The sequence below is a fragment of the Ahaetulla prasina genome, chromosome 4, assembly GCF_028640845.1.
Source record: "Ahaetulla prasina isolate Xishuangbanna chromosome 4, ASM2864084v1, whole genome shotgun sequence".
In the NCBI taxonomy this organism is placed as follows: Eukaryota; Metazoa; Chordata; class Lepidosauria; order Squamata; family Colubridae; genus Ahaetulla; species Ahaetulla prasina.
Window position 1 is genome coordinate 108038468 of NC_080542.1, and position 25871 is coordinate 108064338.

The following is a 25871-nucleotide window of genomic DNA, read 5'->3' on the forward strand; positions in this document are numbered from 1 at the left end:
GTGTCAGGAAATTGTTATTTGCCTAACTAGTTGGCCAGGCAATATATAAACTAATTATGTATGTTTGTAGAAAGGCATGATATTGCTTTAAGGCTGTGCTGCATTATGCAAGCATCCTGATTGGTTGAGCTCTGTAGCCAATGTATAAAAGGACTAGTAAATTATAGCTTGTTGGAGAATCTATAGAGACGCTACAGCATTGTAACCTGATGACATGCTGCAACTGTATATGTGAGCTTTATGATTGTTGCTTGATCATGGCTAGTTACTGATTCTTCAGGATACTGACTGTTGTGAATTGAACTGTGTTTTGCTGAACTGAAAGAAGATCTTATTTGTTTTGCAAGTCTACATTGGTAAGAAGACTGACTGGCTTTATATGTGTATGACCTGGAATTGTTTTTGGACTATGACTTTGCCTTTTCCCTAAAAGTAAAGGAATATCAAATCCCAGTTTGTCTGCAAGTGATTGTCATTGTATACAACCAGTCTCAGTCATTTTCATGAGTAGGGTACTCTGCTCAACAGTCCACAATCTTGGTTGTGAACCCAGATTACCCTTAACACATAGTGCTACCTCTGAAACATCCTTCTTCCAATTAGGATGGCTCTGCTTCTGTTGGCCATTCAGAAGGCCTTGAAGACCTGGCAGTGTACCGGTCCTGGGAACCTGAGGGTGTGAAGGGCCACATTTCCTTCTGTAGTTACGTTGACACTGTTAGATTATAATATTTCTTGGCTACTATTTGTATTTAATATCTTTCTTGTATTGTGTTTTATCCATTTTAATTGTTTTTATGATTGTTTGCTACCCAGAATCACTGATTTGAAATGGGCAGCATATAAATTGCATAAGCAAATAAATAATTCATGGCTGTTATGGAAATTTAGTGGTTAGGCTTCATGTCAGTGTAATGCTGTCTAGTTTCCAAATTTAGACTGCATTTAGACTGATGCCTAATATATGCCTTCTTTCATTGTCTTTCCTTTTCTGTCTGTCGTGAAGCTAGAAATAGAGTATAGGCCTCTACGGACACTTTTTTGCTTCCTGTTTTTGTCTCATCTCTAGTTTCTAAACCGATTGTGCACTTCTGCTATTAATCTGCAATTAGAAAATATGCCACAAATGTGCTGCGTCACCTGCAAAGTCATGGAATCAATCATCAACCAATCCATTACCTCACACTTAGAAACTAACAACCTACTCCCTAATAAACAATTTGGTTTCAGGAAAAAAATTATCATGCAACTTACAACTTCTCCACTGTAAAAACATATGGACTACAAATCTTGCTCAAGGCAAAACAATAGATACAATCTACATAGACTTCTGCAAAGCTTTTGACTCAGTAGTACATGATAAACTTCTCCTAAAACTAAAATCCTAAGGCATTTCAGGATCCCTTCACAAATGGATATCTGCTTTTCTGTCTAACAGACAACAAGTGGTCAAAATTGGCAATGCTCTTATCAAATCCTGTTCCTGTCAAGAGTGGCGTTCCTCAAGGCAGCATTCTTGGACCAACACTCTTCATACTATACATTAATGATCTTTGTGACCATATCTCAAGTAATTGTGTTCTCTTTGCTGACAATGTCAAACTATTTAACACCACAGACAATACATCTATCATTCAAAAAGACCTTGATCATCTAACCGCTTGGACTAAAACTTGGCAACTCCAAATCTCAACCAGCAAACGCTCAGTCTTACATATTGGAAAAAAGAACCCAAACACTAAGTACATACTTGATGGACATTATCTTACAGATGACCCCCATCCTGTTAAAGATCTTGGAGTTTTCATATCAAATGATCTAAGTGCCAAAGCCCACTCCAAGTACATAGCAAAAAAGGTTCTAAGAGTTGTAAACCTAATCTTGCGTAGCTTCTTTTCCAAAAACACTACACTACAAACCAGAGCATATAAAACATTTGTTAGACCAATCCTAGAATACAGCTCGCCTGTCTGGAACCCTCACCACATTTCTGACATCAATACAATTGAACGTGTCCAGAAATATTTTACAAGAAGAGTTCTCCATTCCTCTGAAAACAACAAAATACCTTATCCCACCAGACTTGAAATCCTAGGCTTAGAAAACTTGGAACTCCGTCGCCTTCGACAAGACATAAGTTTAACTCATAGAATCCTCTATTGTAATGTCCTTCCTGTTAAAGACTACTTCAGCTTTAATTGCAATAATACAAGAGCAACCAATAGATTTAAACTTAATTTTAACCGCTTTAATCTAGATTGAGAAAATATGACTTCTGTAACAGAATCATCAGTGCTTGGAACACTTTACTTGACTCTGTGGTCTCTTACCATAATCCTAAAAGCTTTAACCAAAAACTTTCTAGTGTTGACCTCACCCCATTCCTAAGAGGACCATAAGGGGCGTGCATAAGAGCACAAACGTGCCTACCGTTCCTGTCCTATCGTTTTTCTTTTCTTCTTCCTATATATATATATATATGCTTATACCTCCTAATATTTACTCATATGTATGTTTACATACTATATAATCTTTTTGTATGATACTTATATATATTGTTGTGACAAAAATAAATAAATAAAATAAATAAATAAATATATGTTACTTAGTAATAAGTAATGCTTGGAGTTTTAACAACAATTTTAAATTTAGTTAGTATAAAGAAGAATAGAAGTTTATCACATTAATATCTTAATTATTGATAGAAATTGTATTTTGAACTGTGTATTTTGAATTGAACTGTGTTTTGCTGAACTGAAAGAAGACCTTATTTGTTTTGCAAGTCTACATTGGTAAGAAGACTGACTGGCTTTATATGTGTATGACCTGTTGAATGTGCTTTTGAGAAGGATTGGTTACATTCTTACTTGAATTCAAACTATCTTAAATTTTGAAGAATAGTGTATATTTTATGGCCAATTGCCATAAGAAAAGGATTATTTTTATTCTATTCTATTTATTTTTTTCATCTAATTATATTCAATGAAAAGGAAAAAAGGCAAAAAAAAAATCCTGACAATAAGTTTCTGGTATAAAGACTTTATTTGATGTTCCATAAGAGTTATTTAAAACTTGAAAATATTAGGGAAGAGTTTATACTTAGATGTAAACATAAACCTAGTTTTTTCTCTCATTTTATTCCAGACCAATCTTTCCATATGGGGATGGGGAAGCCTTGTTGTTCTGCTTTTTCTATTTACATTTGGACCATTCGCTATATTTTACTTTGCATTTTATATCCTCTGCTCTATGGGTGGGTAAGTATATCATTTGATTTGTTGATCAGGCTGAAGAAATGTTAAAATCAAGATTGACACTATAATTATTATCTTTATCTTTATTACTGTCATTATTCTATTAAATTAAATTGACATGTCACCTAACTCCCAACAGCTCTGAAAAATTATAAATAAAAACACTGAAAAAATGCAATAATGGACAAAAATTAAGAATAAATATGAAAATATAGGATTGTATCAGATTATAGGTAATGACCAACATCTTGAATTGTACCTGAAACAAGCTGGTAACCAGTGCATCTTAAAAAGCTGTGATGGTTACAGGGGCATCATTGCTTTCTGGTTGAGCTGAAGCTTGTTATCTTCAAGGTCTGCCCCATGTATAGTATGTTATATTAGTTAAGTCATGAGACAACTAGGACTTGAAAGTCTGTGTGAAGGGAATAAAACTTCAGATGAAGATGTGTAAAGGCCAATTGTCTATAGCTATGATACGATATGAGCATTGTCCTACACTGTATTTTATATATTTTATATAATTTATTGTATATGCATCGGTATATTTTATGTATAATGCACATTGTAGATCAAGTTATAAGATATTACTGTGTTTCCCCAAAAATAAGACCTCATCTTATTTTCTTTTGGGTCCCAAAATAAGCATCAGGTCTTATTTTTGGAGGAAGTCTTACCCACTTACCTTAGGACCATCGCAGCCAGGCTTTGCAGCTGCTCATGGCCAGACGCTGCATGGCTCGTTACATAGCCCGTGCAAGTTGTCTCCAAGCTTGATTTTAATCAAGCTGATTAAAACAGTTTTTGGTTGGTGGTGGTAAATAATGTTTTAAAAAGCTACCATCAGCTATCCTTTTCCTTTTGGCTAAACTTCTCTAAGTTCAACCATTTCTATTTGACTGCCTTCTGAGAAGGCAGAAAAGAATGTGAGCCATGTATTCATACGCTTTGCCGCTGCTTGCAACAGGAGGCTGTGTGGGGCATCATGTCAATGCCATCGCTCATGGCAGGATGCTGGATGGCGCATCGACTGGTGCCACTGCTTACATGCGCAACAAAGCCACACACCATGCAGCCTCCTGCTGCGAGCGGTGGCATATCATACGCATACTTAGCTTGCATTCTTTTCTGCCTTCTCAGAAGGGAAGCAAGAGTGAAAGAAAGTGCAGTCAAATTGAAATGGTTGGAGTGCATTTAGAGGAGTTTAGCCAAAAGGAAAAAGATAGCTGATGGTAGCTTTTAAAACATAATTTCTACCCCTCCTAAAAAAAAATTCTCCTAGAGTTAAAACTGTTTTAATCAGCTGAAAAACAGCTCAGAGGCAGCTTTGCATCTCAGAGACAGCTTGCACAGGTTTTGCGATGAGCCAAGCAGCCGCAGAAGTCAGGCAGCAGTGCGATAGGTGTCCGGGTGTGGGAGGCCTGCCTGCAGTGGTCCTAAGTTAAGCATGTGTGGGGTGCATGGGGCAGCTCCACCACCCCCCCACTGCCTTAGCTTGATTTTTACGTGAGCGCCTCACCCTACCTTGTACAAACAGATTGAAGGTGGGGCTTAACTAGGGCTTATTTTGGGGATAGGGCTTATATTTAGGTGCATGTATGAAAATTAGGCTATGGCTTGTTTTCAGGGTAGATCATATTCTTGTGGAAACATGGTACATAAGTTATCATCTCTCTGTATGTGTAACCTTAAATTTGGGGTCAAGGACAAACAGGTTGAAAATATAACAGAAATATGTAACTTATGTTTCCCAAAGAGTCCAATGTATTTATATCTATCAAAACAAGCTTATCTGGAAATTTCAGAAGTTTTGCCCAGTTCATTTAGCAATCTTTTATAAGGAACACAAGCATCTTAAAAGATTTAAAATATATAAATATTTGTTATCTTCAACTTTTATGTACTTATTGAAACTATTTCAGTTTTCTGAATAGTTATGATTTACTCAATTGTGTATTTATTTAAAATTTGCTGTGAACAATGTTATGAAATTATAATAATTTTTAATTACCTCTAGAGGAACAAAGCTAATTTTAAAAGCATTAAGGAGAATTTAATTATACCAACTGTGCTTCTCTAGTAACAATGTTTTTTAAATAAAGCATTTAGCATCCTAATGGAACAATTGTAGGAATAACCTTAGAAATATGCATATATGAATAGTTGTTCTTTATATTGTGAATGTTAGTCACTACATTATCTCAAAGCTTGTTATATAATTTATTTTTGAGGGGCTTTGTGGTAACACTCTTGTTTGGAAAAACTAATTCAGAGAAGTACCTCGAACAGTGTGAACACTCCTTTCTTCCTCCAACCTCATTTGGCATTAATAAGGTAAGCAACAAGAAATAAAAGCTGGCTTTATTTTCTTTAAGTTTTATCATATACCATTTCCCCCCAGTTTTATGGATAAGCAACATGTTTTTAAACAACTATTTAATGTCATTAGTTACTGGCAATCAATGTATTTCTGTTTCAAAGTGAATATAGGTAGTCCTCAAGACCACATTGAGCCCAAATTTTCTGTTGTTAAGTGAGACAATTTTTAAGTGAATTTTACCCCATTTTATGACTTTTCTTGCCACAGTTGTTGAGTGAATCACTGCAGTTTTTAAGTTAGTGATACTGTTGTTAAGTGAATATGAATTCCCCATTGACTTGGTGATCACATGACCCCGAGACATTGCAACCGTCATCAATATGAGTCAGTTGTCAAGCATATGAATTTTGATGACATGACTGGGGATGCTACAATGGTCATAAGTGTGAAAAACAGTCATAAGTCATTTTTTTTCAACTTTTCAAAGTTACATGTCTTTGTAACTTTCTGCTAGTCTCAGGGTCAATCTCTTTATATCACAGGACAATAGGAAATAATCTTTTGAAGTTGGGATAACCCATGGTTTTTACAGTGATTTTTTAAAACAGAATGGATCCCATTGTTAATATATTTCCCTGTAGACTTTGCTTGTTGGAAGTCAGCAGAAAGTCAGAAGTGTTCACTTAACAACATGCTATCCTGCTTAAAAATAGCAACAGGATTTCTGGTGTTACCGTTGCTAAGCTAAGCAGTCATGTATCATTTTACTTTATGACTGCTTTGCTTAATAATAGAAATTCCACTGCCGGTTATTGTTGATAGCTGAAGATTAACTAACACCAAAATCTGCAAAATTTTGTTTTAGGCAGTCAGATAATTTTTACTATACTTTCTCTCTCTCTCCATCCATCTGATTGTAGAAATGTATCCTAATGAAAAGTTCAGAATATTTAAAAATGTGTATATTTTTGTGATCTTGAAATCCATATATTACCATTACACAATATATTGTATACATTTAGTATATTTTGATATATTGTGATCATTTGAAAATTGGGCAGTTAATCTGGAAAATTAACTATTTGTTTGTTTATATTTTTAATTGATATAATTAAACCTTAATTAAAATCTGGAAAGACCACTGAGGAATGGACAAGATAAAAAATTATTTTTTTGTATCCCACCTCTATTAAAATTTGAAAAGACCATTGCTTAGCGTTTATATCGTGAAGCATAACCTTTGTTCATATTTGTATTTATATGAACTAAAATTGCTAGCTAAACTGACAAATTAACTTTGTATATTCTTTTCCAAAGTGCATAGAAGAAATGAAAGAGGAAAGCAAACCTATTAAGATTGATAGGAGGTTAACTGGTGCCTATATAATTGATGAACCTCTGCAGCAAGTGAGTTGAAAAACGTTGATTTTTTAAACAATTATTACTATAATGTTCTGTGAGTTCAATTATTAAATGTAAATATTTTGATAAGAGAATAATCTTAAGTATTTAAATTGTACAATATATAATTTATGTTATAAGTAACATGAATGCCATGTGCAGCATGAATTCCCTGTTCTTTTCAAATCTTGAAAGGAAAATTCACAACATAATATAAACTGAATGTTTTTGACTTTACCCAAAAGTCTTTGACTCATGAATGTCTTGAATGTATGTCTCTTGTCAGCATTTTTCTTTCTGTTGTTAAGTTAGGATAATGATACTAGTAGACCTCACTTAATGACTACTTGGGGTTCCAATCATTTGAAGTTACAACAGTACTGAAAAAGTAACTGCAACTAATGCTCATATTTATGACTCTGGCAACATGTCTCTATATCTGTCTGTCTGTCTGTGCTGCTCCCTCTTTTTCTCTCTCTCTTGTTCTATATTCATCAAAATAGTTAGCATGACTTGTCCTATGCCTGACACATACACCTCTCCTTTTTTAAAAAAATAAACAAACCTTTTTGTTACATTGAAAGAGCTGAGAGATTGCTTAAACAAGCAAACCAATGCTGAGCTGCCTTTCTTCCTGGAATTTCTTAGCTGGTGCTAGCCACAGTTAACAAACTCAGCTTTGTGACCTTACTCACTCCCAGTTGCTGCTTGTAATTGACAAGATTTTAATCAGTGTTGTACTTTCAATATATTTTCAGTTTCTAAGCTGCTTGGAGCCAAGAGCATACTATACAGTGAACATTACCGTGTTTCCCCAAAACTAAGATTCTGTCTTATATTTTTTGAACCCGAAATAAGCGCTTGGCCTTATTTTCCGGGAGGTCTTATTATTTTCGGGCGCATAGAACAAGATTTCTTTTCTGATTTCCAGCTCTGCGTGTAAATATTTTTAGGAGGAGGCTTATTTTAGCACATGCGCTCAAAAGCCCGATTGGGCTTATTATCAGAGGATGTCTTATTTTCGGGGAACAGTGTAACAATTTCTTTCAGAGTGTGTTGTCCATTGTATGTCTGCTTATTCTTTTGTATTCCATTCCTGTCCAATGAATATAAATGCAAACATCAATTCTCTTCTTGTTAATTATCGTAATCCCAAATTGAACCCTAGGACAACTGGAAGAGTCGGGGGGGGGGGGGGAAGAAAAGCTGAAATAATATTGTAAATATTACTGTGTTTCCCCGAAAATAAACCTTCCCCTGAAAATAAGCCCTCCCTGAAAATATTTAAGTGCATGTGCAGTCAGTCCCCGCCATTTCCTCCGGAGACAGAGCTGGAAATCAGGTAAAATGGCAAGAAGATCTTGCTACATGTGCCTGAAAGTAATAAAACCTCCCCGAAAATAAGGCCAAGCACTTATTTCAGGGTTCACAAAAATATAAAACAGGGTCTTATTTTCAGGAAAACATGGTATAAAACATGCAGTTATGTGATTTTCTGCTTAGTGACAGTATCATTTAGCAATGAAGCCGCTGGTCCCAATTTGATTGCAAAATAAGGGCTATTTATATTACAGTAATATTTGTTTTCAACTGAGGTTATGTTATGAATCAGTTTTAGCTTTTTTGTCTTCAGATTCTCTGATCTGTGGGGGCGGGGATGATACTATCTCTGGCTTGATCCCTTGGTTAATACATCTAGCAAAGATAGATAGCAAAATTGTACACACACACACACACACACACACATACCATGATCCTCTGCTTATATTGCTACTAGTGTCAGTTCCCCTCCTAAATTTACTCTCGAAACTCTTGCTGTTACTATTTTCAAAACTATTGTTTTGAAAAATTAATTGTTTTTATAAAGCAATATTTCAGAACTAATGGAAGAACTATTTGCAAAACATAAGTGCACTGGTGTACAATTGTAAGGCAAGTGAGTATGTTAATCATATCATCATTTTTATGCATATTTTCCACCTCCAAGCTGTATAAACTTCAACACTTAGTGGATATAAGCATATCAGGTGATGTGTTTTTGTATAACAAGGGAGAGTGTGGCCTAAGGAGATCAGCACCCTGTATCAAGGTGTGCATAATTATTAGGCGGCTTCTTCTCCCTAGGCAAAATAGACCAAAAAAGATATTTAACTGACTCTGAAAAGTCAAAAATAGTAAATAGTCTTTCAGAGGGATGCAGCACTCTTGAAATTTCTAAGATATTGAGGTATGATCACAGAACCATCAAACCTGTTATTGAAAATAGTCAACAGGGTCACAAGAAATATGGTGAGAAAAAAAGATGCATATTAACTGCCAAAAAGGAGAAGAATCAAATGTGAATCTACCAGGAACCCATTATCCTCCAGTGGTGTTATATTCCAGAACTGCAACATACCTGGAGTGCCCAGAAGTATAAGGTGATCAGTGCTCAGAGATATGGCCAAGGTAAGGAAGGCTGAAACGAGAGCACCACAAGACACTTAAGTTGAAACAGCAAGACTGGACCAAGAAATATCTGAAGACAAATTTTTCAAAGGTTTTATGGACTGATGAGATGAGAGTAACTTTTGATGGACCAGATGAATGGACCCATGGCTTGATCAGTAATGGGCACAAAGTCCATTTCAAATAAGGCGCCAGCAAGGTGGAGGTAGGATACTGGTATGGGCTGGTATTATTAAAGGTGAGCTAATTGACCTTTTTGGGTTGAAGATGGACTCAAAATCAACTCCCAAATATACTGCCAGTTTTTAGAAGACACTTTCTTCAAGCAGTGGTCCAGGAAAAAGTCTGCATATTTCAAGAAGACCATGATTTTAATGCAGGACAATGCTCCATCCCATTCATTGAAGTATTCCATTGTGTGGCTAGCCAGGCCTTAGGATGACAGAATAATGACATGGCCCCCATCATCACCTGACCTAAACCCTGTTGAGAACTGTGGGCCCTTCTTAAATGGAAGATTTACAGTGAAGGAAAACACTACACCTCTCTAAACAGTGTCTGGGAGGCTGTGGTTGCTACTGTACAAAAAGTTGATCATCAACAGATCAAAAAACTGACAAGATTTCTTAAATGGAAGGCTTATGACTGTTATTGAAAAGAAGGGTAGCTATATTGGCACTTCTTTTTTTAATGTCAGAAATGTTTACTTGTACATTTTAAGTTGTTTGTATTATTCTCACTTTAAAAAATGCAAATAAATGAGTGAGATGGGCAAATTTTCATTTTTTATTAAGTTGCATAATAATTCTGCACACTAATAGTTTGCCAATAATTGTGGCAAAATACAACTTGCCTAATAATTATGCACAGAGTGTATGCATTTTGAGCAGAATTTCTTGAGAATAATGAAATGCATGCTAGAAGTTTAAATAACTAGATGATAAACTTGGTTTTGGATAGTGCAGGTATACTATACTATCTGTGCTGCTAATCTGAATAGATCGTAACTGTAGACTAAGATATTACTATGGTTTGCCCACATGAGGAAATGTCAGTTTTAGGTACCACTACTCCCTATGTAATGGGGCAGAAACATTTACCTCTTATCTCATCTCAGAAATTATGATTGGAGAAGCTAATATTTAAACTAAAGTAAATATAAAATTATCACAGGTGGATTGCAACAAATCAGGAATGGAAATTTCAAACAATGCATTCTGTTGTAAGAGAGAACAGAACATCATAATTTAATGGAAATTAGTGTAGAGCATGAGAAAATGCTCTACATGGAAGAAATATGTGGAACTTGTATTGCTTCTAACAAACAGGGATAAAAAGAGCAGTTTTAAAACTCCAAAATATTGGCTCTAAAAATCTACTGAAGGTGCAATATTCTAGCAGGTTCATACATTGTCCCCATCCAAATTATATTACCCTCTTAAATAACTTAATTTTTTTTTATTTTGTCACAACAGTATACACAAACATTGATATAAAACAACAATACATCATAAAAACATATATATAAGCAAAAGGTATGCAACAACTATATTAATTTTATATAATGAAAGGGAACAATAGGAGAGGAACGGTAGACACTTTTGTGCTCTTATGTATGGCCCTTAATTCTAGGATTCTGAGAAAATTAAAACAAACAAAATAGTCCCTTGGTAAATTATAGAAACACTGTGGTAGTATGCATATAACATAGCACACTTAATGGTGTTTGCCAATATAAATGTACTGATCATTATAAAATATATCATTTCCTACACTTTTTGGCTCCTGTTCAAGTTCTGAAACTTCTAAAATATGAAAAATCAGAAAATATGGAGTTGTAAATGCTTGGAAAATGAAAGGCAAAATCCAAAACACCATGGGGCAAGTGCAGCTGCACTCATTTCTATTACTAGAATATATTTCTATATGAAATCCCTTGAAAACATAAAAGGCAAAAGAGAATAATTGAAAAAAGAATTCAAATTAGTACAGTTATATTGGGATGCTGGCAATGGAAATTAAATGAAGATTGCATACATACACAATCAAGTTAGCATACTTAAGAAAGAAAATTAAAAGAACTATTGTTCCATTTATCTTGTGGGATTCAAGCTAAGGATGTAAGAATTGATTTATGACAGTTCCAGGTCTTTTATTCATGTATTAATATCCATTCAGTTCCACTTCAGTTCAGAAGAGAATACAGCATAGTTATACCTGTTGAAATATTTTTAGGAATAATTAGATTAATTTGTTCAGAAATATGGACAAAATGAAATTCTCATCCCTAATTTAAAACTGTAGAGGTAGTCCTTGACTTTACAACCATTCAAATTTATAACAGCACTGCGAAAAAGCTGGTTTATCATTGGTTTTCACACTTAGGAGTGTTGTAATGTCCCCATATTTATGTGATCAGAATTCAGGCACTTGTCAATTGGTATGTATTTATGATTGCTGCATTGTCTTGGGGTCATGTGATCACTATTTCCTTTCCTACTGGTTTCTCCTACTGGTTTCTCCAAGCTAAGTCAGTGGGAAAAGTGAGATTCACCTATTGACCACATGATTCACTTAATAGACAAGCATCCAGAGAGTATGAAAATTTGAAACAAATACTAAATCAGGGAATTCACAAATCATTCCTGATACAATGCCTTCTGGAAGAGTCAGGTTTTTAAGACTTGCCTGAAAGTCATGGCCATATGGACCTTGGGATCAATGCTGTTCCAGAAGTAAAAAACAGCAACACAGAAGGTACACCATGTTTTTTTCCACTAAAAGTTCTTTAATCACTGTTCTGTTTACATTACAGATAAATAGCATATTGTACATGGCATGTATTGTACTGCTAGTTACAGTGCTCCCCCACTGTTTTTTTTCCCCTGGTTTCTTCATCCTTGCTCTGATTTTAGGCTACCCTATAATATACCTTAAAAGGTGGCTCAGTGGCTAAGATGTTGAGCTTGTTAATCAGAAGGTTGGCAGTTCAGTAGTTTGAATCTCTAGCACTGCATAACAGAGTGACCTACCGTTATTTGTCCCAGCATCTGCCAACCTAGCAGTTCGAAAGCACATAAAAAATACAAGTAGAAAAATAGGGACCACTTTGGTGGGAAGGTAACAATGGTCCGTGCACCTTCAGCATTTAGTCATGTCAGCCACATGACCATGGAGACATCTTTGGACAATAGTGGCTCTTCGGCTTAGATACAGAGATGAGCACTGTCCCTGGATCCGGAAATGACTAGCACACATGTGCGGGGGAACCTTTACCTATAATATACCGTGTATATTTTAAAAGGGAGAACAGAGGCAATTGCAGGGGAATTTAAAGGGAGGGATTAGAACATTTTGGTTATATAAGTACAGCATTGGATTCCTGCATAAACAGAAATCACTGGCCAAAGACGGATGCGCCTTCTGTAGAAAAGCTTTCTTGTTTAATTTCTATTCAGCCAGAACTCATAACCCTGGATGGTAAAATAAATAAATAAATAAATAAATAAATAAATAAATAAATAAATAAATAAATAAATAAATAAATAAATAAATAAATAAATAAATAAATAAATAAATAAATAAATAAATAAATAAATAAATAAATAAATAAATAAATAAATAAATAAATAAATAAATAAATAAATAAATAAATAAATAAATAAATAAATAAATAAATAAATAAATAAATAAATAAATAAATAAATAAATAAATAAATAAATAAATAAATAAATAAATAAATAAATAAATAAATAAATAAATAAATAAATAAATAAATAAATAAATAAATAAATAAATAAATAAATAAATAAATAAATAAATAAATAAATAAATAAATAAATAAATAAATAAATAAATAAATAAATAAATAAATAAATAAATAAATAAATAAATAAATAAATAAATAAATAAATAAATAAATAAATAAATAAATAAATAAATAAATAAATAAATAAATAAATAAATAAATAAATAAATAAATAAATAAATAAATAAATAAATAAATAAATAAATAAATAAATAAATAAATAAATAAATAAATAAATAAATAAATAAATAAATAAATAAATAAATAAATAAATAAATAAATAAATAAATAAATAAATAAATAAATAAATAAATAAATAAATAAATAAATAAATAAATAAATAAATAAATAAATAAATAAATAAATAAATAAATAAATAAATAAATAAATAAATAAATAAATAAATAAATAAATAAATAAATAAATAAATAAATAAATAAATAAATAAATAAATAAATAAATAAATAAATAAATAAATAAATAAATAAATAAATAAATAAATAAATAAATAAATAAATAAATAAATAAATAAATAAATAAATAAATAAATAAATAAATAAATAAATAAATAAATAAATAAATAAATAAATAAATAAATAAATAAATAAATAAATAAATAAATAAATAAATAAATAAATAAATAAATAAATAAATAAATAAATAAATAAATAAATAAATAAATAAATAAATAAATAAATAAATAAATAAATAAATAAATAAATAAATAAATAAATAAATAAATAAATAAATAAATAAATAAATAAATAAATAAATAAATAAATAAATAAATAAATAAATAAATAAATAAATAAATAAATAAATAAATAAATAAATAAATAAATAAATAAATAAATAAATAAATAAATAAATAAATAAATAAATAAATAAATAAATAAATAAATAAATAAATAAATAAATAAATAAATAAATAAATAAATAAATAAATAAATAAATAAATAAATAAATAAATAAATAAATAAATAAATAAATAAATAAATAAATAAATAAATAAATAAATAAATAAATAAATAAATAAATAAATAAATAAATAAATAAATAAATAAATAAATAAATAAATAAATAAATAAATAAATAAATAAATAAATAAATAAATAAATAAATAAATAAATAAATAAATAAATAAATAAATAAATAAATAAATAAATAAATAAATAAATAAATAAATAAATAAATAAATAAATAAATAAATAAATAAATAAATAAATAAATAAATAAATAAATAAATAAATAAATAAATAAATAAATAAATAAATAAATAAATAAATAAATAAATAAATAAATAAATAAATAAATAAATAAATAAATAAATAAATAAATAAATAAATAAATAAATAAATAAATAAATAAATAAATAAATAAATAAATAAATAAATAAATAAATAAATAAATAAATAAATAAATAAATAAATAAATAAATAAATAAATAAATAAATAAATAAATAAATAAATAAATAAATAAATAAATAAATAAATAAATAAATAAATAAATAAATAAATAAATAAATAAATAAATAAATAAATAAATAAATAAATAAATAAATAAATAAATAAATAAATAAATAAATAAATAAATAAATAAATAAATAAATAAATAAATAAATAAATAAATAAATAAATAAATAAATAAATAAATAAATAAATAAATAAATAAATAAATAAATAAATAAATAAATAAATAAATAAATAAATAAATAAATAAATAAATAAATAAATAAATAAATAAATAAATAAATAAATAAATAAATAAATAAATAAATAAATAAATAAATAAATAAATAAATAAATAAATAAATAAATAAATAAATAAATAAATAAATAAATAAATAAATAAATAAATAAATAAATAAATAAATAAATAAATAAATAAATAAATAAATAAATAAATAAATAAATAAATAAATAAATAAATAAATAAATAAATAAATAAATAAATAAATAAATAAATAAATAAATAAATAAATAAATAAATAAATAAATAAATAAATAAATAAATAAATAAATAAATAAATAAATAAATAAATAAATAAATAAATAAATAAATAAATAAATAAATAAATAAATAAATAAATAAATAAATAAATAAATAAATAAATAAATAAATAAATAAATAAATAAATAAATAAATAAATAAATAAATAAATAAATAAATAAATAAATAAATAAATAAATAAATAAATAAATAAATAAATAAATAAATAAATAAATAAATAAATAAATAAATAAATAAATAAATAAATAAATAAATAAATAAATAAATAAATAAATAAATAAATAAATAAATAAATAAATAAATAAATAAATAAATAAATAAATAAATAAATAAATAAATAAATAAATAAATAAATAAATAAATAAATAAATAAATAAATAAATAAATAAATAAATAAATAAATAAATAAATAAATAAATAAATAAATAAATAAATAAATAAATAAATAAATAAATAAATAAATAAATAAATAAATAAATAAATAAATAAATAAATAAATAAATAAATAAATAAATAAATAAATAAATAAATAAATAAATAAATAAATAAATAAATAAATAAATAAATAAATAAATAAATAAATAAATAAATAAATAAATAAATAAATAAATAAATAAATAAATAAATAAATAAATAAATAAATAAATAAATAAATAAATAAATAAATAAATAAATAAATAAATAAATAAATAAATAAATAAATAAATAAATAAATAAATAAATAAATAAATAAATAAATAAATAAATAAATAAATAAATAAATAAATAAATAAATAAATAAATAAATAAATAAATAAATAAATAAATAAATAAATAAATAAATAAATAAATAAATAAATAAATAAATAAATAAATAAATAAATAAATAAATAAATAAATAAATAAATAAATAAATAAATAAATAAATAAATAAATAAATAAATAAATAAATAAATAAATAAATAAATAAATAAATAAATAAATAAATAAATAAATAAATAAATAAATAAATAAATAAATAAATAAATAAATAAATAAATAAATAAATAAATAAATAAATAAATAAATAAATAAATAAATAAATAAATAAATAAATAAATAAATAAATAAATAAATAAATAAATAAATAAATAAATAAATAAATAAATAAATAAATAAATAAATAAATAAATAAATAAATAAATAAATAAATAAATAAATAAATAAATAAATAAATAAATAAATAAATAAATAAATAAATAAATAAATAAATAAATAAATAAATAAATAAATAAATAAATAAATAAATAAATAAATAAATAAATAAATAAATAAATAAATAAATAAATAAATAAATAAATAAATAAATAAATAAATAAATAAATAAATAAATAAATAAATAAATAAATAAATAAATAAATAAATAAATAAATAAATAAATAAATAAATAAATAAATAAATAAATAAATAAATAAATAAATAAATAAATAAATAAATAAATAAATAAATAAATAAATAAATAAATAAATAAATAAATAAATAAATAAATAAATAAATAAATAAATAAATAAATAAATAAATAAATAAATAAATAAATAAATAAATAAATAAATAAATAAATAAATAAATAAATAAATAAATAAATAAATAAATAAATAAATAAATAAATAAATAAATAAATAAATAAATAAATAAATAAATAAATAAATAAATAAATAAATAAATAAATAAATAAATAAATAAATAAATAAATAAATAAATAAATAAATAAATAAATAAATAAATAAATAAATAAATAAATAAATAAATAAATAAATAAATAAATAAATAAATAAATAAATAAATAAATAAATAAATAAATAAATAAATAAATAAATAAATAAATAAATAAATAAATAAATAAATAAATAAATAAATAAATAAATAAATAAATAAATAAATAAATAAATAAATAAATAAATAAATAAATAAATAAATAAATAAATAAATAAATAAATAAATAAATAAATAAATAAATAAATAAATAAATAAATAAATAAATAAATAAATAAATAAATAAATAAATAAATAAATAAATAAATAAATAAATAAATAAATAAATAAATAAATAAATAAATAAATAAATAAATAAATAAATAAATAAATAAATAAATAAATAAATAAATAAATAAATAAATAAATAAATAAATAAATAAATAAATAAATAAATAAATAAATAAATAAATAAATAAATAAATAAATAAATAAATAAATAAATAAATAAATAAATAAATAAATAAATAAATAAATAAATAAATAAATAAATAAATAAATAAATAAATAAATAAATAAATAAATAAATAAATAAATAAATAAATAAATAAATAAATAAATAAATAAATAAATAAATAAATAAATAAATAAATAAATAAATAAATAAATAAATAAATAAATAAATAAATAAATAAATAAATAAATAAATAAATAAATAAATAAATAAATAAATAAATAAATAAATAAATAAATAAATAAATAAATAAATAAATAAATAAATAAATAAATAAATAAATAAATAAATAAATAAATAAATAAATAAATAAATAAATAAATAAATAAATAAATAAATAAATAAATAAATAAATAAATAAATAAATAAATAAATAAATAAATAAATAAATAAATAAATAAATAAATAAATAAATAAATAAATAAATAAATAAATAAATAAATAAATAAATAAATAAATAAATAAATAAATAAATAAATAAATAAATAAATAAATAAATAAATAAATAAATAAATAAATAAATAAATAAATAAATAAATAAATAAATAAATAAATAAATAAATAAATAAAATAAATATTGAAGGGGTAGAGTACGTGAATTGCTGGTCTTGAATGTAGAATATTTTGGCCATCTTCACATGATTTGAAAAGTAACTAAAAAGAAATGGAAATACAGGATGTGCAATACAGTACAGCCTAGCAAATAACAGTTTGCTTCCTACTGCACAAAAACCAGTAAGAATTATTATTCTTTTTTGCTTTGTGTTATACATCCAAACACAAGAACATATTCCTTGCTGTCTTTTGACTCTGATGTGGAAGGCACTACCTACACTATATATTGTAATTGCAGTACAGCTGTACATACAATGTACTCTTCAAAATTGACAGTAAGTCTCTTCATTAGCAACTGGATACCTTTGAAAATGTAGGAAAAGAAAATTAAATTACTAAACCATATACAAATAGTACATAAATGTTAAAATAACAAATGTTAATAAGGAGGAGAAATTTGAATGCAATTACTTCAGTAATAAGGATTATTGCAGATTAAAGTTCTTCTAGATAAAATCTGCTCAAGTTTCCAATTTTGGTGTAGATGGAGCAGAAGATCTTGTAGATACATTTTTTGAAGTTGAAGTTGAAATGGAAGAGACCATCTGTCGTGATCTAGTCTGCACATCTCCCAAAGATGAAGAAGGTATATGATTATTTTCTTTCTTAATTATGCTTTAAATGAAACGTGCTGATCATCACCTGTATTCTACATTATAGATATAGATAACTTTTTATTAAGCTTTAAAACATTATAATTAACGTAGCATAAAAATATTAGCTCTTAATATGTATTATGTTCAAACTATATGACTATATAATTATTTTACTATATTATAAAATAATTATATACTTTAAATGAAAGAATAGGATTGTATGATTGGTGAAAAATTAGAAGTGTGCAGTGAACTATTTAAGGGAAAAAGAAATTACTGGATTTGACTGAACATCTGTATTGATAGTTTGGTGACCAATAAGCATTTTTATATCATAGATATAACATTTAATTCTACTGCTGGAGAAAGGAAGCATATTTATATACTATTTCTCTGCTAGTTTAGAAATGTTGCAAAATGTTTCAAATTAATCCTATAACTAAACTTATCTAAAGTTTAGATGGCTATACATCTAAAATCATCAATGATATTTCAAATATGTAAAAACTTGGTAGATGAGTGGGTGGATAGATGGATATTACTAGATTTTGATACACATTCTTACCTTGTACTTTTAGGATTCCTAAGGGATCTGTGTGAAGTTTTACTGTATTTATTGCTACCTCCCGGGGACTTCCAGAACAAGATCATGAGATATTTTGTCAGGGTAAATTTAATTTCATATTATATGACTGCAGTAATCCAATATACTTTAGCCTAAGAGCTGCATAATATTTATATAATAATATAAATATTTAATTATTTATATTATATAAATAGTATTTATATAATAAAATATATAATTTTAAAATAAATATTAAATACAATATTCATTAACAATATATAAAAATAAAATGGGCAGTCTGCAATTGAGAACTTATTTTCAAAGAAGTCCCAGAAATTGACCAAGTTATTTTCTCTTCATTCTTTTATATCAATATGATATTGAGCCATATTTTGAACAGGAGCTCTGATTGAGGCAAGAAGCATCTGCCTGGAAATACAGGAGGCATGCATTGGTTCTCTGCTATTTCTAATACTTCCGTATCTAATAATTCTAGACATATTACATAACTGTATATAAGCATATGGATAACTATTGTGTGTTCATCATTCCTTTTATTTAAAATAACTTGTACTTCCTTAAAAAAAAACTACCTTCATGTTCTCATTCAGTCACATTTATGTATATATTTATGAGCCAGGCTACCTTGTAATTTTTTATTTTCAGTTTTCTCTGCTTTATGGTTATTTTTTTATGTAGTTTATCTGACATCAATCCAGGTTGACTGTAGGGCCTTTATTTATATTGTATATTTTATATAGTTGAATATTTCTATGCTTGACTTGTGTCACTGAAATATTTTAGACAATTTATAATAAAATGTTTTTAGATACTTTGCTATCCACTATATATTTATTATTTATTGCTTTCATATTTATTTTTGTTTTCCCCATATCATGAAGAGAAAAACTCTGTATTGGTCACATATTACACTACAAATGCAGAGTTGTTGTCCCTGCACTCTCTTGAAGCAATCTATATCCAAAGTATTTACTTTTACAACCACTAATACATTTGGGATAGGAGACTCTGTTTAAATGAAGCTTATGTGGATTGATTTGTTACATGTAGAATATTTATTTGAAATCTCCTGTTTTGTCCCATCTACCCTGAAAGAAAGACAGTGATGAGAAAACATGTAACAGATGCTTTTGCTTCATGCTAAATGACACAAGGCTAAGAGTATAAATTATTAGATTTCAGTCTAATAATTATAGAGTATATTTTGTTTTGTGTTTTGCAAAATACAGCCACTTCTATACAGAAGGAGTTCTTGTCTTAGGGCTATTCATTTAATGACAGTTTTAAATTATGACAGTCTTGGAAAATGTGACTTACAATCCATTCTCAAAGTTGTGTTACATGCCAATATCACAACCAAATGATTGTGATTTGGGCACTTGGCAACTGGCTTGCATTTACAATGGTTGTAGCACCTTTCAGTGATTTGTGACTTTCCCAACTCACTTCCAACAAAGTTAATTGAGGAAGTCAGATTCACTTAACGAATCTATGATTCATTTAACCATGTGATTCATTTAACAACTGCAGTAAAAATGGTTGTTGAGTCTGGTCATGTAATAACTCACTTAACAATCAAATTGCTTAGAGAATGGAATTCCAGTTCTGATTGTGGTAGTAAGTTAAGAATTATATGTATAAAAAGACAGGATAAAATGATTATAATAATCATCTTTTTTCCAGTTCTCCCACCACTAATCAATTATTTTGTCATCATATTTTTAAGAACCATTGCTCTACTGCCTTTCTTTTACCACTTAATAACTACAGTAATCTTCTCAATTTAAACATATTTTTTACACAACTTCCTCTTAAGTAAGTTTTTAATTCTATATCAGCATCCTTCTCTCTTTAAAATGTATATTGTGCTTGGGACATCTGATATCTCCTAAAATTCATAAAATCAAGTCCATAATATGATCTTCATTTGAAAGTAATCTAGCTGAATTTGGGTGATCTTGAAAAGCTAAGCAAGAGCTGACCTGGTTAGTATTTGGATGGGATGATGTTAAACAATAAAGCTGTAAAATAGATTGGGAAACTGGGAAATATTCTGAAAAAATGCAATAGCAAACTACACAAATATTTTATCAGACTTTTTTTTCCTGAGGCAAGTAGAACCACTTGACATATGACCATTGGTTCAACCACAGTTCTAAGTTACAATTGCCTCAGAAAAAGTGGTTTAAGACCTGCCTTTGACCCTAGTCACATCATCCCTTTAGTAACAGGATTGCAGTTCAGATGCCTGACAAACAGCTCACATTTACAACCGGTTCAATATCTTGCATTCATGTGATGATGATTTGCGACCTTTCTAGCCAGTATGAGTTGACTCATTTCACTTAATCACTTAACTTCACTTAATCATTTATGTAATAAACCACAGTAATTTGTTTAATGATCATAATAAAAATGATTGTAAAATTGTGTCAAGTCATATGATAAACTAAAAATTTTGACTTACAGGGGGGCTTCCGCTGGCAACGCAGGCTTCGTGGACGTTCCTTTGGGATCGTCTGCCCTGGGTTTCGTCAAATCGTCCCTGACAGCATAAATGGGCTGTCAAACGGTTTGGAATTCTCTCCCCCGGGTGAAGGGGGAGGGAAGAGTGGTCAGGTTTTGGGTAGAGCTGCCCGGGAGCCCCTGGAATTTAACCAGGGGATCGAAGGGTGAGAGCTCCCCTTTAGCCTGACGAAGCTCCGTGCCCAGGGTGCTTCTGTTTATACAGAACGAGAAGCCGCGACCATCTCTGTGCCAAGATTTATTTCTAAAGAGAACTCAACACAGACAGAACAAAGTAGGAGGACTAGCAAGAATTTGCAAGTAATAAATCTTAACTTCAGCTCTTAAATAGCTTTCCTTTGAACTAACTTTCAACTTGAGTGGATTTAAAATGGCGTTTGCAATATACAAAGGAAAGTGAAACTTTAAAAGGACAAAGGAAGAAGAACATAACAAGCTACTTTTTTAAATGGAATGAACAAGAATTGTTAATGATTTTTTTTTCTTTTTACCTTTTTCTTTATTACAATGTTTAAGAAGAAAAGTTTATTGAATTTTTTTTCTCTTTGGTAGATTTTATAGTTTATGAATGGCTCTTAAGCAAACAGAACTAACTATTAAAATCTTGCAAACTTCTTCATTTCAAATATGGAATTTTATTATTTTTTTTATTATTTTTTTATAGGAACTTTTGGAGGCTTATCTTTTCTTAATAAGTTTTTAAACAAGAGATTTTTACACCAATATATTAAAGATTGGAAATTCTTTATTGTTAGATGTTAAGCTGATTGGTGAGCAGATGGTGGAAAATGTGTAAGGAAATGTGTAAGATAGAAGACAAGGGGAAGGAGAATGTTTAAGATGTGATTTTGATGGTATTTTCTTTTTTTTATATATATATAGGGTTTAATTTTTACAACTGACTTATTTTGGTTATAAGGTGTTACTATTTGATATATGTGAGGTATAAAGGAATGGGAAGATGGAATATTGTTTAACTTTTGGAGGACAGATAGAAAAATTTATGGATATAATGTTGGTATTTGGTTAAATAGAATTTAATTGTTATAATTGATATATTTTGGATATAAGTTATAATTTTAATAATGTTATTTGACAGATGTAAGGTAAATTGAAGAAATATTAATATTAGCAATGTTATTTGATTTATGTAAGTGATATTAAAGATATGAGAAGATAGAATATTGTTTATTTTTGGAGATTGGATAAAAATTTAAGAATTTAAGCTGGAAATATGAATTATATTTGGGAGACTGTTTAAGGAAGAAAGGTATATTATAAAAGAATTTCTGATGAATACTGGAAGATGGAATATTGTTTAACTTTTGGAGGACAGATAGAAAATTTATGGATGTAATGTTGGTATTTGGTTAAATAGAATTTAATTGTTATAATTGATATATTTTGGATATAAGTTATAATTTTAATAATGTTATTTGACAGATGTAAGGTAAATTGAAGAAATATTAATATTAGCAATGTTATTTGATTTATGTAAGTGATATTAAAGATATGAGAAGATAGAATATTGTTTATTTTTGGAGATTGGATAAAAATTTAAGAATTTAAGCTGGAAATATGAATTATATTTGGGAGACTGTTTAAGGAAGAAAGGTATATTATAAAAGAATTTCTGATGAATACTGGAAGATGGAATATTGTCTTGGTCTTGATCGATGAAGATTGGATATTAAAAACTATAAGATTCTGAAGACTTCAGGAGTGGAATGGATTGATATATATTTGGTGTTAATTGATGAAGATTGGATATTAAAAACTATGTATTTTATTGATGAACTGGAAATACTAATGTAGTTGGAGGATTCTGAAGTTTTTAGGAGTGGAATGGACTGATATATAATGGACTGGAAGAAGAATGTACTTTTTTGTTTCTGGAAGGAGAGTTAAGGTCTTAGAGAGAGGAGTGACTATGGACTTGACTTATGTTGTATTTTAATTTATGATTGTTAATTTTATACCCTGTACTTTGTTCTGGGAAGTCTCGGGGGGTGGGGGGGGGGGAGATGAAGGATCAATGTAAAGGAATGATTGAAGATATGTAATTAAGAAATAGAAATAATTTGAAATGAAAGCGGGGATGCTCAGCTGCCATTTCAGAAGGGAATGGAAAGGGAGAAGAGTGAGTGAAGGAAGAAAGTAGGTAGGAAAGAGAGAGGTAGAAAAGGGGGAAAGGAGAGGAAGAAGAAAGGGGAAAGAGAGAGGGTTAGAAAGGGTGGAAGAGAAGAGTAGGGAAGGAGGAGAGGATGTAGAAAAGCGAAGGAGAGGAAGGATGAAGAAAGTAGAAGAAAGTAGAGAAAGGAGGAGGAAAGGTTTGTTAAGGAAGGAAGTGGTAGCTGGGCAGGTCCGAATAAGTAACAAATGAAAGTTAATGACTAATGTTGAATAAGAGACTGTATATTGAATAGGTTGTTGGAAAATGAAAATAAAACTTTTTACAAAAAAAAAATATTTCGACTTACAGTTGAAATTCTGATCATAATTGAAGTTGTAAGACGAGGAGTACTGTAATTTGATATTGATTTGCATAGAATAAAATATTATTGTTTTTCATTTTTAATAGTATCTCACACTACAATTAATTCATACTGTAAAAATCCAGGTTTTAAAATAGTACCATTAGAGGTTTCATTATTAATTAACAATTACTGATATGTAGCCATTAGTTGTTATAATCATGAAGAAATGCTTCAGAGTTCACATTTCTGTCATCTGTCTTTTGCTCAGTAAGGTAGCCTAATTTTTTGGAGCAAAATAGATAGCCCAGGTGGCAGTAGGCTATCTCTACCTAATCTATTGCACAAAATATTAATGAAAGCTAGTTTTTATTTGCCCTGTTTTCTTAGGATGGAAACTATGTAGTTATCTTCATTACATCATTATTGTATTAAATATCCATGAGATTCTGCTGTTAAAAAATCTTTACATTGACCTGACTTAAGATTCAGAGACTAACAAAATTAGCCTTTTTCCAGGCTATTTTTTATTATCTACTGCAGAGTTGACAAACTCAATTTCATTGAGGGCCGCATCATGGCTGTGGTTGACCTTGGGGGGCTGGGTGTATGTGGCTAACTGGGTGGGTGTGGCCATCTTGACACCAATCACTGCATGTGGCCAATTGGGTGAGCGTGACCAGCTTGATGCCACTCCCCAAACTGCTGACATGTTTCCTCTTTGCATTGGGTAGACCGGGCTGAAGCCACACTGGCCCGATGTTTTCTCTTGAGTAGAGCGGGCCAAAGCCATGCTGGCCCAAGTTTTCTCTTCGTATTGGGTAGACTTCGCATTGGGTTGAAGTGACATGAGCTGGCTCCTTACATTTTCCAGATCTGACCACATCACAGGCTGGATCTGGCCTGTGGGCCTTGCGTTTGACACCCCTGAATTGCTGTTATGATGTCAAGGAGATGAAATGGGATTGTATCAGCGCATTTCTTTATTGTTATCATGGATAATATGTTTGTCTTGAAATCCATTGTCTTTTGCGAGGATGAATTGGATAGTAGACTTTCTTCAGAGCTCTGAACAAACAGTTACCAAATATAAATATCTTGTATTTCAAGAATACAGGATTGTCATAAACTTCTGAAGAAGAAGGAAAGTTAGTTCAGATTCAATATTATGGTCATATCTCAGATCTTTCATATTTTCTTGCAATGTTAGTTCTTGTTCATTTTTTCAGCATTTATGTTCTTTCCTTCATATAAATCTCATATTTTGGATGAAACTTTCAAATTAGTAACTCAAGGCCAAGATATAGGTATAGATTCTTTAATTTGAAATCAGGGTAGTAGAGGTTTCAAATAATTAAAGAACCAATATGTACTGAGTTGTCTTTTATTTTAGGTAGTCATCACTATGTCAGCATTGCAGTGCCCATAGAACATGAGGACAGTGTATGAAGCCATTCTTTGTATTATTAAATTGCAATGGAAGATGAGTCATGAAAAAGGATATCAGTTTTAATTATGTTCTTATTGGCTTTGGTACTGAGAATTAAACTATGCTTGTGCTTACTTAAGGATACAAATCTGAAAACATAACACTGGCTGCTGCATAC

The 25871-nt window shown here is 27.3% G+C and overlaps 1 protein-coding gene across 1 annotated transcript in view; it reads left to right on the forward strand.

Moving 5' to 3' along the window:
* The window catches only part of SNX13 (sorting nexin 13), a 152797-nt gene that overhangs the window by 63288 nt on the left and 63638 nt on the right, over window positions 1-25871 (forward strand). The window contains exons 2-7 of the mRNA XM_058182742.1: window positions 3145-3257; window positions 5486-5588; window positions 6892-6981; window positions 18175-18202; window positions 18567-18668; window positions 19257-19345. Of these exons, the coding sequence (XP_058038725.1) occupies window positions 3145-3257; window positions 5486-5588; window positions 6892-6981; window positions 18175-18202; window positions 18567-18668; window positions 19257-19345 (525 nt within the window). The remainder of the gene's footprint in view (window positions 1-3144; window positions 3258-5485; window positions 5589-6891; window positions 6982-18174; window positions 18203-18566; window positions 18669-19256; window positions 19346-25871) is intronic.